Source organism: Protopterus annectens, chromosome 9.part0 (assembly GCF_019279795.1).
Source record: "Protopterus annectens isolate FY-2018-M chromosome 9.part0, PAN1.0, whole genome shotgun sequence".
In the NCBI taxonomy this organism is placed as follows: Eukaryota; Metazoa; Chordata; order Ceratodontiformes; family Protopteridae; genus Protopterus; species Protopterus annectens.
In genome coordinates this window covers 1,317,178,738-1,317,196,342 of record NC_056743.1, presented here as the reverse complement: position 1 = coordinate 1,317,196,342, position 17,605 = coordinate 1,317,178,738, and the positions used below count along the sequence as shown (strand labels likewise).

Genomic DNA, 17,605 nt, shown 5'->3' with positions numbered 1-17,605 from the left:
GACAGCTCCAAGGCCGATGTTGGAGCCAAGCTCACCTACGCCGAAGCTCCGAGAGGGAGAATGGGGTCGGACAAGGGTCCGATGCCACTCGCCTTCTTGGAGCCGACGAGGTAGCCCCGGCCCCCAGATCCCTCGATGGAAGGTACCACCGAGGGAATTGGAGCCGACGTCGGAACCGAAGGAGAATGAATTATCGGAGCCGACGGTTCCACTACTCGAACCCCAACAAATTCCAAACTCATTGGAGTCAGAGGAGGAACATCGAGAGAAGTGGACGGGAGTCTATACCTGTTGAGGAGGGCTGGACAACAATTTAGCTAGTGCCTGCGACTTTAACAACCTACTGACCACTCTCTCCACATCATGATCTGACAGTCTAGAGGATCGAGAGGATCAGTGACTACGCTCGCTCTGAAGTACAGAAGACCGAGGAGCCAAATGCACCGACTCTAGTGAAGGGGACCTCAGCCTCTTGTGGCTCCACGACGGCTCCGAAGCCTTTGACGGAGCTGACGTGGAGACTTGTCTTGTCGGTGCCAGCCGGAACCGACGTAGAAGGTAAATCCTGAACCGAAGACGGCTCCGAACTTGGAGCTGACGGCTTAGTGGATTTAGGGGATTTCACTGGCTGTGAGCCCTTGGCCAGTGAATCCAGGGGTTTTAAAAGACCCCTAAGAAGTCCTGCAGGTGCACAGCGCCTAAACAATAGACGCAAGATGTGTGCCCATCTGTCAGAGACATTTTCTGACAGCATGAGTCACACTTCTTGAACCCAGAAACCTTGGATACCTTTGACATTCTTCAAGCAGAAAGAAATCAGTTATAACAACAATAACAAAAGGTAATATACAGTCTACAAAAAACACACCTACTAGAAGACTATAACTATAACTAAAGTTTTTTTTTTTTTTTTTTTTTTTAAAGATAATAGGAAAGCCTCTAATTTAAACGGCTAGCCTATAGGAAAAAAGCACAGAAGGAAAGCCTCTAACTTAAACCGCTAACCTTACAAGAAGAGAGGGGGGGAGGGAGAACTGTAAGTTAAACGAGTTCTACAAAAGGAGGGATACTGTAAGATAAACAATTATCTATCACAAACTATTGCTAATAATAAAGTACTAAAAAAGTTAAATTTTAGTAAAAAAAAGTTACACAAAAACTCTATACAAGCCTGAGCCAGAAAAATGACACCTCGTAGCTGAAGCGGCAAACGAGATCTGGGTAGCTATCGCTAGGCATTATGGGATAAGGGGTGGCCTCGAGCCAGTAAACAGCTCTTGAGCTATTGAAGATGGCCGAGTCGGAGTCGAGGATTGGCTCCGATCCCAACCAACAAGAATGAAGGCGAGATAGGCAACTTAACATCTTCACTTACACTGTCCTCATTATTCCCAAGCTTCCGGTCTCTAAACAGACATCAAAGGAGAAAACAGGATCACTTTGCCTTTGGGACTTCAAATTCTATCAAGAAGCTGAGCTGAAAGACTTGTGAACATATTAACAAATTTACCCAATCCAGAGTTAACATTCACTTTGATTAGTGCTGCATTAGTTTTGCTCGAGACTTGTTTCTATTTTGTAAACTTTTCATAAAAAAAATTGCTTTTTCTTAAGATAATACCTAAGTAACAATGACTTTCCTGACCACAGATGTACACCCAACATATCAATAAAGGATCTGCAGAGTGATGAGTTCAGAAGATGAAGAGCCATCTACTCCCACCTCCACCATCCTGGAAAATAGGACTGACGATGCACAGACTGAATCATGAGGAACTTGATGTTGTTATTTGCAGCTATTATTATTTGAATCCATGCACCAGTTAGATACCGAAATTAAAGATTTTTCTAGAAATAAAAAGCAGTAAACATGTGTGACTTCTCTTTAGTGTTTATCTGCCAACAGCTTGTCATAATCCTCCAATAATTTCAGCACTGGAGTGATCCTAAAGAAACTAATAAACCTCAGCAATATCACACTGCCTGGAAATTGTCTGATTTGTGACAGCAAAAGGACTTGTAAAATCCAGCTGTAGATGTTAACCTATGTGCAGACTTGGACATAATCATAAAAACAATCCTTCTGTCAATTTTATCTAAAATAAACAAGACTTAGGTTGACCAAAGAAACTTTCCTAGCCTGCAGAGCCCCTGTGATCCTTTGCAATCCATGATATGGAAGCTCTTCAACAACATTAACAATTAAATAATAAAATGTACGTCACTATCCACCACTGATCAACCCGGGTAGATCTAGGCTGAGAGAACAAAGGAAGGAGGGAGGGAGAAAACAGTAATGAGGATTTAACTGCCAATGCAGCTCTATAATTTTAGTTTGTATACAACTCACATAACCACTGCATAAACATAATAATTCAAAGATGTCTTTTTTTAAGAAGCAGCCATGATCCTGATGGAGTATACCCTATGCTCAGCAAGTAAAGACAAGTTTTTTTTTTTTAAACAAAAGTTAATATAATTTAAAACCCAGTTTGAAAATGTCAACTTGGTCACTTTCCACTCCAAGTTCTTTTTTTAAATATGACACAAACAGCTAATGATCTCAATTATTTTGGTTCTGCCTACGTAAAATATGAGAAGTTTTGTGAACCTCCATACTGTACAACACAAGCTGCCCTCTTAGTGCAATTAAGAAAAAATACTGACAGACTGGTTTTGATTTAAAATGGATCTCTATTCTGGTTTTATGCTATAAAGAAGACTTTGCTATCATGGACGCACTGTTTATGTGGAACACTAGCTAAGGAGAGTGAAGAGATAAGACTTGCTATTTTAGAGATTCTCCTGAATGATTAACAATGCTTTGCCAGAGATGATCTGCACCTATCACCCCTAGAATTCAGGTTACTGGCTAAAGCTCTTGCCACCCCTATAGTGCCTTTTTAGGCAAGATTCAAAGGATAAAACCACCACCGTAACCGATACAAGCATGCAAAATGTGAAGGTAATGCTACTCAATGCTAGAAGTCTAAACCTCAAAATGCACTCTCTCGAGGCACTCCTAAAAATGGAGAACATCGATATCTGTGCAGTAACTGAGACCTGGTTCAAGGCTCCAGAGAGCACCCCTGCAATACGAGGCTACAATTCTTACCACACTTTTCGGCCGCAAAACCAAGACCAAAACACTAAAGGTGGAGGAGTGTCCATATTCACCAAGGATATTCACACCTCCAGGCTAGTTGCCCAACACAATGCATCTGAAATTTTCCAGGTGCAACTAACACTAGGTAAGACTGCAATCCAAATTGTAACTTGCTACAGATCCCCCACCATGCCCCAAGATTCTCACTACACCTTTCTAAACATACTGGAAAATGTTAAGATACAACCAAACACCCTAATACTGGGTGATTTCAACTACCCTGTCATTAATTGAGAAAACTACTCGGGTACCATCTCCTTTTCCCAACGGTTCTTGGAATTCATAAATTCCAATGCCCTGGATCAACTAATCCACTGTCCCACCAGGGGCTCCAATATCCTAGACCTGGTCATTACCAACATGGGAGATAGATGCTCCACACCAGTGGTCACCCCCTCATTGGTCAGGTCTGACCATAAGCAAATTACCGTTGACATCCACATCCCAGACCCACCCCCCAGTAAGGAAACCTCCTTAAAAAACTTCTCCAAAGCCAACTTCATGCTACTGAAGTCAGAAGTGACAAACTTCAAAACACCCATGCAGACGGGATCTGGAAGTTAGACTGCAGAATCCTACACTAAGGCACTGTACGAGCACATCCACTCATGCATGAATCATGCCATCCCAAATAGAACCAAGATGCTCTTCTCCAAAAAAAGGAAGCCAATCTGGTGGTCCCCTGCCATAAACAAACTATACAACAGGAGGAAGAAACTGTTGCAGAAAAGAGGAAAATCCCAGGATGCAAAAAACTCCCTCACCAGCCTCAGTAAGAAGCTGAGATCCCTCATAAAATCCTCAAAAGCTAGTTACGAAAATAAAATTGCCAAAGATTCCAAAGACAACCACAAGGCATTCTATAGTTATGTCAAGAATCTAAATGACAATGCTCAGATCTGCTCCGAGCTACAAAAGAATGGCATTAAATATACTGATCCCAAGGATATTGCCAATATCCTGGCAGATCGATTTAGTGCCAACTTCACCCCCCTCTCACCCCCTAAAGGGCCCATCTCAATACCAAAAGATTGCCAAATTCCGATAATCACGGCCACACAGGTAGAAACCACACTCTCCAAAGCAAGGGATACAGCATCCATGGGAATGGATGACATCCCAGGCTGTGTACTACATGAACTACAAAATGAACTGGCACCTCACCTAAGTGTCATGTTTAATCCTAGCCTCACCTCAGGCTTTGTGCCCACTGAGTGGCGCACAGCTACAATTATCCCACTCCACAAGGGAGGATCCGCCTTGGATCCCGGGAACTACCATTCCATCAGTCTGACAAGCCTGATCTGCAAGGGCATGGAACGCATTATCATGGAACTTATAAACAAAGACACTGGCAACCTTCAAACACTGGACCCCCACCCAGTTTGGGTGTGTGAAGGGCCGATCTTGTCTCCTGAATCTGATTGACTTCTTCGATTCAGTCTCCAGAGCTGTGGACGAGGGTAAGGCGGTCCACACAACCTATCTGGACCTCGCCAAGGCCTTTGACACCATCCCCCACTCTGGAATCATAGATAAACTTACTAAGCTGGGCATAAATCCCTACGTCACTCAATGGGTTGCCAACTGGCTTACTGACAGAACCCAGACTGTAAAAGTAGCCGACTCCAAATCCAGCTCCAGACAAGTGACAAGTGGAGTACCTCAGGGTTCAGTCCTGGGACCACTCTTGTTTGGCATCTACTTCTCTGAAGTACAGACCAACACTAAGGGACTCTGGCTAACAAAGTTTGCAGATGACTGCAAACTGGGAGCCATTATTGAATCCCCAAATTATGTGGATATTCTACAAAAGGGCCTTACAGAAACAGATGCCTGGTGCCAGAGCCATGGGCTCAAGTTTAATGCCAAGAAATGTATAGTTATCCCCTTTGGAAAAAAAACATGTACCCATGAATTACCACAAAGGTGGCAGGGCACTAAACATTGAAAGTGTGATGAGAGACTTAGGGACACAGGTGGGCAGTGGTCTCACTTTCGATAACCACATCACCACAACAGTCAGGAAATCCTTCTATGTGGCATATATCATCACTAAGGCCTTTTCATCCAGAAAAAAGGAGGTCATTGTCCCACTGTACTCATCCCTCATTTGACCCATTATAGAGTATAATGCCCCATTTGGTATGTACCTCACAAGACATCTGCAACAGCTGGAAAGGCCACAGAAATACCTCACTAAAAGAATCACAGGCCTAAAGCAGATGTCATATGCTGACTGTCTAAAAAAACTCCAGCTATACTCTGTGGCATATCGTCTACTCAGAGGCAATCTCTGCTTAACATACAAGGCCATGTCAAACCCTGAGCTGTTGGACATGCTCCACTTACAGAAATCCCAATCCCTCAGCGCCACACGCTCCAGGGATCTAAACCTTATCATCACAATGAACAAAACATGCTGGAGGGATAGGTTCCTGACCCAGAGACTCCCCATACTCTGGAATAGACTGCCCATATATGTCAAGCAAAGCGCCTCATTGGCCCTCTTCAAAATTAACCTTGATGATTGGATGGGAGATAGGAAATTCACCCCAGGGATCATGTCAGTCGCCCTGCTAGACAGGGGCCCAGAGAAGTAAATACTGTGGGAAGAAATATCCAGGGAATTGTTATGGCTAGGCTTGCACAGGCCTTAGAGCCGATAGCCTAGTACCAACCCATGAACCTATGAACTACTAGAAATAGAGTCTTCCAAGATACAAATCTGAATTCTGCAGTCACAGAAAGTTTAAAGGGTGGTCAAGCTTTTAGCACAAACTAAAGAGTCCCAGGCAGAGAACAAGGATCTCTGACTTTTGCGTGCAAATGAAAGGTGTCATTCGGACAGATCTTGCAAACCATTATTGATGCTAGCAATAAGAGTCAGCACCCTTATGAAAGTTGAAAACAGCAGATAAATGCACTCTTAACTGAAGAGCAGCCCAAGGCCAAAATCAAATAATTGTGCTAAACATTCTTAACATAGATGGTACTGCATTCATGAAAGACTATGCCCTGGGTCATAACTGAAACTAAAAAAATGTTCATTTACTTTTTAGTGTTTCTTGGTGTTTGCCACCTTAGCATAGATTGGGATTTGAACCACATCGGTCAAAGAAAGAAGAGTTCCTCAACATCACTGATAGTGGAAAAGTCATGCAGTTAAGCATTAGGGTAAAAAATCCAAGTGAGGCTTCTTGGACAACGTCAAACGAAGTGTCCTGGGGGCTTCAGACAGATAACACAGTCCAGAACACTACAACATAGTCAGGGAAAACTACACTTGCATTAGACAAACTACAACTATGAAGAGGCCCTGGCCTTTGTGCATACTGGCCTTTTCCAGAAATCTAGGAATAAGGGAAAGCACAAGAGCTCTGGGACAACCTCTGAATCAGAGGACACCTTGGATATCCACCACTAGGAGGAATAAGGGAATAAAATTCCAGCATTTGGTTTTGAGTGGGGAAGCAAAAACGTATACGCACATCACATCCCACAGTACCAAGCACCATACACAGTACACACTCCTGTGTCTCACAGACTCTAAGACCCAGCCACAAATCCAACATGCTAGTTACAGAAGACTATCATGAGACACAGATGTGCCCCTCACCAGGCTAAACAAGGAAAAAGTCATGGTAAGTTGCTTGTCAGGTGCTAGAATCGATCATATCACACATGGACTCAAGTCTCTCAACAACACGTGCTGTTATGATTCTGTCATAGTCCATGCTGGTATGAATGACTTGAAACACAGGTCTATATTACATCCTTGAAAGCTGTAAACAGTGAAAATGCCATTCAGCGAATTCGCTGTTGTGGGGGACTGTGTCCCCCACACCCCCCCCGCTAATTATATATACCAACTCAGAGATCACACTACAGTGAGGAAAGGGCAAATTTTCCGATCTTCACTTTAGTGTGATCTCACTATTTACAGTTCACCGCACAGCATTTTCGCTGTAGATAACGGTCGCTGTTTACAACTTTTGAGGATATAATACAGACCCCTTGAGACGCACCCCTCTGGACTATATAAAGAAAGACATGTTTGAGCTCGCTGAATATGTGTCTCAGGTAGGTATGTCCCTAGCCTTAAGCAGCATCCTACTGTCACCCAGAATGATGCCTCAATCATCATCTTCTTTCGGCTGTTCCCATTAGGGGTCGCCACAGCGGATCACCTGTTTCCATTTATTCCTGTCCTCTGCATCTTGCTCTGTCACACCAACCACCTGCATGTCCTCTCTTACCACATCCATAAACCTTATCTTAGGCCTTCCTCTTTTCCTGTTACCTGGTAGCTTCATGCTTAGCATCTTTTTCCCAATATACTCAGCATCCCTCCTCAGCACATGTCCAAACCAACGTAATCTTGCCTCTCTGGCTTTGTCTCCAAACCTTCCAACCTGGGCTGACCCTCTAATATAACCAAGTAATAGCACCAAAACCACAAATAAAAAATCCACGAACGGAAAGCAATGAAAGAAAACCCTCTAATATACTTATTCCTAATCCTGTCCAACCTCGTCACACCCAGTGCAAATCTTAACATCTTTAACTCTGCCACATCCAGCTCAAACTCCTGTCTTTTTGTCAATGCCACTGTCTCCAACCCATATAACATAACTGGTCTCACTACCCTCTTGTAAACCTTCCCTGTCACTCTTACAGGTACTAGTCTGTCACAAATCACTCCTGACACTCTTCTCCACCCACTCCATCCTGCCTGTACTCTCTTCTTCACCTCTCTTCCACACTCACCGTCACTCTGAACTACTGACCCCAAGTATTTAAACTTATCCACCTTCGCCACCTCTACTCCTTGCATCCTCACCATTCCTCTATCCTCCCTCTCATTCACACACATATATTCTGTCTTAGTCCTGCTGACCTTCATTCCTCTTCTCTCTAGAGCATATCTCCATCTCTCCAGGGTCTCCTCCACCTGTTCCCTACTCTCACTACAGATCACAATGTCATCTGCAAGCATCATAGTCCATGGGGACTCCTGTCTGATTTTGTCTGTCAACCTGTCCATCACCACTGCAAATAAGAAAGGGCTCAGAGCTGATCCTTGATGCAACCCCAACTCCACCATAAACGCATCCGTCACTCCCACCGCAGACCTCACTGCTGTCACACTACTCTCGTACATATCCTGTACCACTCTCACATACTTCTCTGACACTCCTGACTTCCTCATACAATACCACAACTCCTCTCTAGGGACCCAGTCATATGCTTTCTCCAAGTCTACAAAAACACAATGCAGCTCCTTCTGTCATTCTCTGTACTTCTCCATCAACACTCTCAGAGCAAACATCACATCTGTAGTGCTCTTTCCCGGCATGAAAATGATTGATTTTAACAACTGGCTTAGTTTATGGTGTCATTCAGAGGGGATTCAGTATCTGACAGCCTGGGAGGACATGATTGACAAACCACAATGCTTTGCCTGAAATGGCCTTCATCTGTTTCCCTTAGGCTTCAGGCTTCTAACAAAGGCTCTTGCCTCCCACATAGTCCCTTTTTAGGCAAAGTCATGAGAACAAAATTACCAACATGAAAAATTCTTCTAAATGACATTTAAAAGGTCATGCTGCTAAACGCTAGGAGTCTTAACATGAAACTGCACTCATTGCAAGCATTCCTTACCCTGGAAGATGCTGACATTTGTGCAGTCACTGAAACCTGGTACAAAGCTGTGGAACGCACCCCAGCCTTACCAGGTTACTTGTCCTATCATACTTTCAGACCCAAAATGGAGGGACACAAAGCCAAAGGAGGTGGAGTTTCAATATTTATCAAAGACATACACACCCAGGCTGACACACAGACCAGGTTGAGGCCACGCATGCGAGTTAGTCGAGTGGAGCTTGACTTGAGGATATGCAGCAGTCCCATCAAGGTGGGGGTCCGTGATCGTCTTGTATGCCAGACAGAGGTCACCTCTGAGGAGTCTGTATGAAACTGAGTAGAGGGATAAGGCTTTTAGCCTATCTGTCTACGGTAGATATTTGAGGCCTTGGATTCTCCTGGTGAGGAACCTCTGAGTCAAAGGAAGGGAAAGCCCACCTACTTTTTTTTTTAAACTCAACTTCTCACATACTTCGCAGAGAAATTTGTTTCCACCTGCATGGTATATCATAGACACAGTTAAAATCTGTAGTTTACCCGGTCAGGTACTGCTGTCAATCTTAGATGGGCAATTAATCCTGCTAATGTCAGGAACACAGCAGCTGATATGAAAAAGTCAGGAAGCTGTGGAACTGTTTTCCACTGTTTTTACTGCAGAGGGAAGGAGAACTTAACACTCCTCTTTCATAGCAAAACAAAGCAATTGCCAACTCTTCTGACAAATTTACATGAGTAGCAACACAGTACTGAAATGCTAAGCTTTAAATGTTATTTATAATAGTTTATATGTTAAGATAACTTAAAGTTAGTATCAAAGACTTCCGTGACATTTACAGAAAACTCAGAAAATATTTTTTCTTGTAAAGTATCAATGCATTTACCATTTTCAAGCCCCCCCCCCCCCCCAACACACACACACACACAGGCTAGAACTGCAGAAAGAGTGAGGTGGCAACCCTATCAACTAGGTGTACTGATACTGTTCATAAAAATGTTTTTTAAGCTTTTTTGTGACCTCCTTCTAGAGGGGGATGCATACCTGGTACATACGGATCCAATGTAAGAGATTCCCACTGACTAAGTCAGTCCTTACATTGTTAGAGTGTAACCATTATATACAGATGAATTTACTTTAACATACATTTACTATCTGCCCTTGCATTAAAAATACTACTAAAAGGAAATCAGAAGTACTTAATTGTGTTTAAATGCATACATACATACATACACACACACACACACACACACACACATACACGCACACACATCACATGCTTTTGTACATATGTACTTTATACACGTACACAGAAACACACACATACTGCATGTATGTATGTATATATATATATATATACACACACACACACACACACACACACACCCATATACATATGTGTGTGTGTGCAATAGGTGTGCATACAATGAATTACTTATAATAAACAAGATAGTATGGTTAAGCGTTATTAATGTATACATTCTAGTTAATATTGCTCAATCATTTACTTGATAATTCTCACACATTGGCTATGTGTTGCACATGCAATCTTGGTCAATGTCTTTATGTCAGTATTTTTTCTTTGTATTGACAAATGCATTTAATAATTATCATCTCTGCCAATGTAGCTTAAGTTATAGCTGAAAATGGTCCTAGGACCAGTTCACTTTCCTGGTAAAAGTATAAATAAATATAAAATAAAAAAAAGAAGGGTGAACATGACAGAAATAATTGAGGAACTAGTAAAGCACATTTTAAGTCTGCATCATTCATGAGAGAGAAAAAATCCTCCCACTGAAGGCACTGAGAAGTAGCAAACAGACTAAGTTTACAGTCCTACTACTTGTCACTTGTAAATGCACAACAAGGATCATTTACTGCAGTGAGAGTTTTCACACCTCAGCAAGAGTGTGTGTATGTGTGTGTGTGTGTGTGTGGGGGGGGTTGTCAAATCTTTTAGGACTACGAAAGACTCCTCTTACAAAAAACTGTTATTTACCTACTTTCGTTTGCTGTAAGTAGCTAACAGCTATTTATAGCATAGAACAAGGTCTGACTGACATAAATGAGGCTCAGTCAGGTAAACACAGACGCAGCTCTGTTACAGAAGGTGTGTTTAGATGACAGTGCTTCACAGTCCTGCCATTCAATCTTAATGGCATGAGAAGAGAGCACCACTTCTTTATGTCCAGCACGAGTCATATAAAGAGGACTTGTAATGTATGCTGGGAAGAAGGAATGAAAGCAAGAAAACAAGATCACGTTACCAAGGCAAAACCCATCATCCGCCATTTTGGGAGAAACATATTAAAATTACAAAAGAAACACTTGGGAGTGATTTTGAGGCATTAAAATAGTTCAAAAACTAAGATACAATGAAAAAATATGTTTTTTTTTTTTTTTTAGTTCTAAAGTGGAGTTTTCCTTTAATAAAATTTGCTGGCGGGACAGATTTTTGTCCCAAAGACTCCCCCATCTGTGGAATAGTCTCTTTCTCCATGTCAAGCAAGTACCTCACTAGCTCTCTTTAACAGGAACCTGGACAACTGGATGGGAAACAGAAAGTACAGCCCTGGGATCCCACCTGTGTCCCTGCTGGACAGGGGAAACAGGTGCTGACCTTGTGGGAACATGGGCTAAATTCTTGGCTAAGCTTATAAGGGCCTACGGGCCAATAGCCTAGTATCATCCTATGAACTTCTGAACCTATGCAAAGAGGATGTCCCAAGGCTTCCCCCATTGGCAGAACAGGCTCTGTGCTACACGTGAGTTGACAAACCATTATACAATAGAGTTGGCTTCTCCCAGGATGTGGCTGGCAATAAGGTGGCAACTGGCTGCAAAGGCCCATTCCCAAACTCTCAAGGCCTCCTAACATAAGCAGGAAAAGATTCCCATCTGTTTATTAATGTACCACACCACAGCCATATTGCCAGCACAGAGAGCAATGGCACTCTAGGGAAGTAAGCCTTGAAATAACTGCAAGACATAACTTGCTACCTTTTCAAGAACATTTATGAGCAACAAAGTCTATCTGTAACCATGTCCCATGGATCATCTGTTCCTGGAATTGTCCCTACCCCAGAGTACAAGTGTCTGTGGTGACAGCCACAGATGGGGTGGGGGCTTAGAAGGGTTTGCCCAGATACAAACTGGATTCCTGATCCACCGCCTGACATGATCTTTGCGTTTTTGTGAATTTTTCACTGACGTCCAGCAGATCTAACATTTGGTTCCAATGCACTCCAACACATACCTCTCAACTGTCCCTGATTTCCAGGGATGTCCCTGATTTTCACTCCAAAATTTAGGTCTTTCCCTCTTAATCCCTCCTAAAACTGGTGACTTTTGGAGAAAATATGGTGAATTATAAATAATGGCAGTAATTAAGAGTTATAGATTTCTTTTATTTCACAAAATGTACAGTAATTAACATTCTTTTATTCTGCCAATGTCTCAAGTTAATAGTATTAATATTTTAAAAATGTCATTGATTATGAACTAATCACGGACAATTTCAATAGAGTTTATAGTTTTAGTGCTAGGCTAACTGCCCTTGTGGGCCAATTACCTCAAGTGAGAGTCAAACCCTGCACCTTGTGTCTGTAAGGTAAACACCTTAACCATTATGCTACCCCCCCAAGTTGAAAGCTATGCACCAACAATCCACTACAAAACTCTCATATGGTCATGGATGCTGAATAACAGGGAACTGTCTTAATCTGGATAACTTCCCACTACCTACACATTTTCTCTACCACTCTCTTCAATGTGTTTAAAGATAAACACTGCCAAAACAAATGGCCAGATGTACAGGAAAAACTACACAAAACTAGCACACCACGTCAAAAACTCCAGAAAGGTTTAAACCTGAAACATTAACACGTTTAGTACTTTCATCTTTAACAAATCAAGACTAAGAATTCATCAGAACAAAGAACATCTACCATTAGCTGACGAGAAAAACAAATACAAGAACACAAAAATACAAATGAGCCAAATGATCAAAAAGTTAACTGATAATCATAAAAGTATTTTTTTTACTAAAATTTAATCACTCAATTTAAGAATGCTCTCATAAGAAACATTTTTCATGAAGTCTTAGTGGCTGTGTGGCCACACCTCTGAACTGTCCCTAATTGTGACTCAAACTTTGTCTGTTCCTCTTAATCCCTACTAAAACTGGCAAAGTTTGGAGTGAATTACACTTAATAAATAATAGCAATAATTGAGTTATATAATTTTTATTTCAAAAATATACTAATTCACATCCTCTTGTCTTATTCTGTCAGTGTCTCAAATTAATACTACTTATGTTTTAAAAGTGTTCCTGACTACTTCTGGAATTCTCCCCAATTCTGATGAGATGTGTGCCTGTTTGGCTGGGAGCTATGCTTACGGCATTAAGCAACAGTTGCTAGTTTAAATTCTCTGTATTCACGGGTATTTTCCAACAGCCAACTTTTTTTTCTGGAAAGGGGACAAGAATCAAAAACCATTGCAAATAACCAACAGCTTGAATAACATACTTTTGCTATCTCCCACTTTTGACATCATAACTGTTTTATTAATAGGTTAGCAAAGCTATCTCTCTGTTTTACCAACATAAAAAATGAGAGGCAGTTTACCAAATAAACCACAATGTTGGAATTGCAGTTTGCAAAAGGACAACAAGCAACAGATTTGGGATAGCTATGTACTGCTATGTAAGGTCTCATGTATAATTTTACAATACACCTGCAAATCCTACATTTGGTAATGTCTCTAAAGTAAGAACGGAACCTAATGGATAACCCTGTCTCTTATTCTTATTATAGATCTTTTTAAACACAAACTAGTCCTGGTTAATAGTTTCTCCCTATTTTTGAATAATATTTAAAATACTGCTACAGCTGTTACAGGGAGGAATAACTATAATAGTGTTATATATATCCTGCACACTGGAAATACTGCTATTCTCAGTAACAATAGACTCATCTCTTAATTTTTAACTGGTCATCCCATTGAAATTTTGATTAGCAATACCATGAATCGATTTACCAATTGACAATCTAGTTTTCAATCTTTGTAATTCTTCCTTTAACAAGTCGTTATCGCTATATAACCTCGAAAGGCAAGTCATCGGTCCTTTCATCAGAATCTGCTCAAAAAATTGTGTGTGTATGTGTGTCAGGTAGGGTTGCCACCTTTTCAAATGGCCAAAGTGGGACATGTTTGGTACAAACATCAGATTTTACAGGCCGACACATACCCACGGCCAGTACAATGGATAGAACTTAACTTTTTTGCCTAAATAAAAGCTTATTCTTGTAGCATTTAAGTTGCTTATTCTATTTCGCATAACTTTAGGTATTTCAGATACATAATAACTGTTTTATGCAACTATTACATAAAACATAGGAAACAATTTTGTCCTAAAATGTCAGGACATTTGTCATTTTTACAATTTTTTTGTCAGGACACAACTGCCCAAAGAGGGACTGTCCCTCGCAAAGTGGGACATGTGGTAACCCTAGGGGGGATTGTTGGCAAAAATGCAAATAAACATTAGAAAATGGTTTTCTGAAAACATTACACTGACAAATTCTGTTGACAAAAAATCCGAAACATAGTAGTCACATCCAAATAATTTCAAATTCAGAACCACTATACACAAACTTAAAAAAAAACTTTATTTTTCAGGATGTTCTTTGTTCTCGAATACAAAATCGCTAAGCGGTTATTAAAGTTTTTGGTTTACGAGTTCCAAACGTATTTTTGAGTTGGTTTACTATACATTATATTAGAAAATAAATATGCACAACAAGATAAATTTTTAATGTATACACCATATTGCATAGTACTCATTTAACAAAATCACTCTTTACTTGACAGTTGTTTAACTTTATGATCATAATTCGTTTATTTATTTAGGTTTGATGATCGGGGAATTGTGAGAAGCTTTCATTGACAACTAATTACGGGTCCCAAAGCAAAGCAAAAAAAAACAAAAAAAAGCCCAATAGCACTACAACTGTTTCAATCAGAGAAAACGAACGTACAAGAGTAGCAGCTGAACCAGAAACCTAGCAGGAGCTAAACTCACTGCCCACCCCCCCCCCCCCCCCCCCGCCACGCCAAAAATAGCACGGCGCGCATGCGTACTGCTCTTATAACCCTAAACAGAAAAGCTCGCGTTCGAGCATAGTTTATTGATCTCTCACCTCGCCTGTTGGTTCTTGCGAATATGGTGTACAAAACCGTGATTCATGTCCAGTCTTCCTCCGGGTTTATTGAAAGAAACTGCAAGGCTAGAACGTTCCAAGGGCTGCAGCCCACCACGGTGTCTATCGATATCCATTGGTAATGGATGCGATTGAAAGTAAACACTTTCCACACCGTAACTGTCAAAACAGTACCACCACAACCACAGTACTTAGGTTGTGAGCATGCGCTTTTTTACACTTTGACAGGCCAACCAAAGACTTAAGCGACGGTGAGGAATGGGAACGTGAGGGTGAGGGCTATTGACGGTGATCCTAATGCTGTCCAACTTTGGTTCAAAGAGCTATTGAAAAACATTTACAGCTCTCAGCAGCTACTCCTGATGGCTACAGCAAAATCTGTAATTCAACAACCTTGAGTAGCCATTATCCAGAAGTTAGCGACTAACGTGGTCTATACCACGGCATCAAATATACTACTAAAACGTAGCTATCAGCAACTATGGTTGTTTGTAATATTTCTTTTATTATTTGAGAAATTACGTTGTGTTATATCCATACATATCATCCTCCAAGTGTTAAAAATCACTAGCATTGATCATTAAAATCATAGTAGATGGTGAAAAAGACGAGCGTTTTTTTTTGTGTTCCCAGTAAAAGAATTTTGAATACTGACACAACACGTTTAGTGATATGGAATCTTTCTGCGGGTTACATTGCTGCAAAATGGGCATTTTATATACTCTTACCTCTGAAGTATATAGGGTTACCACCTGTCCCACTTTGGGCAGTTGTGTCCTGCAAAAAAAAACTAAAAAATGGCAAATGTCCTGAGATTTTAAGACAAAATATATTGCTTCAGTTTTCTTTAATAGTTGCATAAAACAGTTATTTTATATCAGTAACACATACATATTATATGAAAAAGCACAAACAATGCAAATGCTACAAAAATAAGCTTTTCTTTTGGCAAAAAAGTGAAGCTCTGTCCCATACACTAGCCGTGGGTATGTTATTTCCTGCAAAATCTCACATTTCTACAAAAAATGTCCCACTTTGGGCATTTGAAAAGGTGGCAGCCCTAGAAGTATACTCTCAAACAAGCCTGATTAAGGATCATTGGTAAATGTAAAATAAACAAGTCTAAATCTGACGACCAACATCATACACTAGGTGTAAATTGTAATAACTGAAAATTATGTTTTTCCCCCCTCGTAACGTTTTTTTAACGATAAAATTAAGGATAATCCTGCCTCTCAGCTGTCACGCTTGGAAAAAGTAACTTTTAGCAATGCCTGGTACACGTCTTCGGTTGCGTGTACTGTAAATAAGCGTGTTAACCACGTACACGTTCATCTTAATATATCTTAACCTGTTACACTTCTGCGCATGAAGGGCTGTCTTAGTAAATGTGGTAATTCGTAAGGAGTTTCCAGAGCAATCGTTCATAGAGTCTTTCTAAGCTTACGGCCGAGGAGACCATCCAGAAGAAACTGAGCTGTCTGGCTGTCTTTCTGCTTTTCCCGGTTAGGGGTCGCCACGTCTTTAAAAGTCACCCGACCGCGGGGAGGACATGCAGACTCCACACAGAAGGCTCCAGCTACTTCACGTAAATACTAGTGGGAGCCAAACTGTGTGTCCCTATTAAGTAGGGTTGCTACCTTTTCAAATGCCCAAAGTTTGACATTTTTGTAGAAATGCAAGATTTTGCAGGACAAAATATACACATGGTTAGTGCAAAGGACAGAAATTCATGTTTTTGTCAAAATAAAGTCTTATTCTTGTAGCATTTGACCTGCTTATGCTATTTAAAACAACATTTATGTATTTCATATACAAAATAACTGTTTTATGCAACTATTAAAGAAAACTTGGGAAATATTTTTGTCCTAAAATCTCAGGACATTTGCCAATTTTTAGTTTTTTTTCGCAGGACACAACTACCCAAAGAGGGACAGGTGGTAACCCTACTATTAAGTAGGCTTCCCTACGTATGATGGGTGAAAATTTGTGGTCACCTTTCTAGTCATCCAGACCAAGCATCTCAGTTGTCCCTGATTTTGCATCAAGTTGTTGCTCTATCCCTCCCAACATTCGTACCTCTCTCAACTTTACGAGGAACGTTCCTCATTTTCTGTCTTTAAAGGTCCATGTTCCTCATTGCTCCACATTGACAGAGTCTATCACACAATCAGTGTTTATAAATAATCAGGATAAATAATACAGAATCATATTAATTCATCAAAGGAACCTTTTATAGGTTAATGTAACATTTTAACCACCTAACATAGTTGAAGTTGGTAAACTGTTGTAGCTAGAAAGTTGAGAGCTTTGTGTGACTTTTGAGAAAAAAAGCTGTTGGATTGTAGCCAATAAATAGTAGCAGTCATTGGCCTCCTAGACCTTTTTTTTTACTTTGGAAAGTACATGTTACTTCAAGTCCTCCTAGTCTGTTACCTTTTAAGTCATCTCTTACAATATTTAAAACTGCCCCTGATTATTTTTGGTTTTGTCCCTGATCCTGGATATAAACATTGAGAGCTATGATCCAGACTGGTTGTAAAGTTTGATGGGGTATTAAAAGAAGTTATGTCT

General features: G+C 40.8%; 1 protein-coding gene across 1 annotated transcript in view; it reads right to left on the bottom strand.

Annotated features, from left to right (window-relative positions):
- CCHR9.PART0H2orf68 (chromosome chr9.part0 C2orf68 homolog) overlaps nucleotides 1–15,225 on the bottom strand; it is a 460,237-nt gene extending 445,012 nt beyond the window's left edge. Inside the window, exon 1 of the mRNA XM_044084286.1 lies at nucleotides 15,011–15,225. Within this exon, the coding sequence (XP_043940221.1) occupies nucleotides 15,011–15,147 (137 nt within the window). The 5' untranslated portion in view covers nucleotides 15,148–15,225. The remainder of the gene's footprint in view (nucleotides 1–15,010) is intronic.
- Between the last annotated feature and the right edge of the window lie 2,380 nt (nucleotides 15,226–17,605).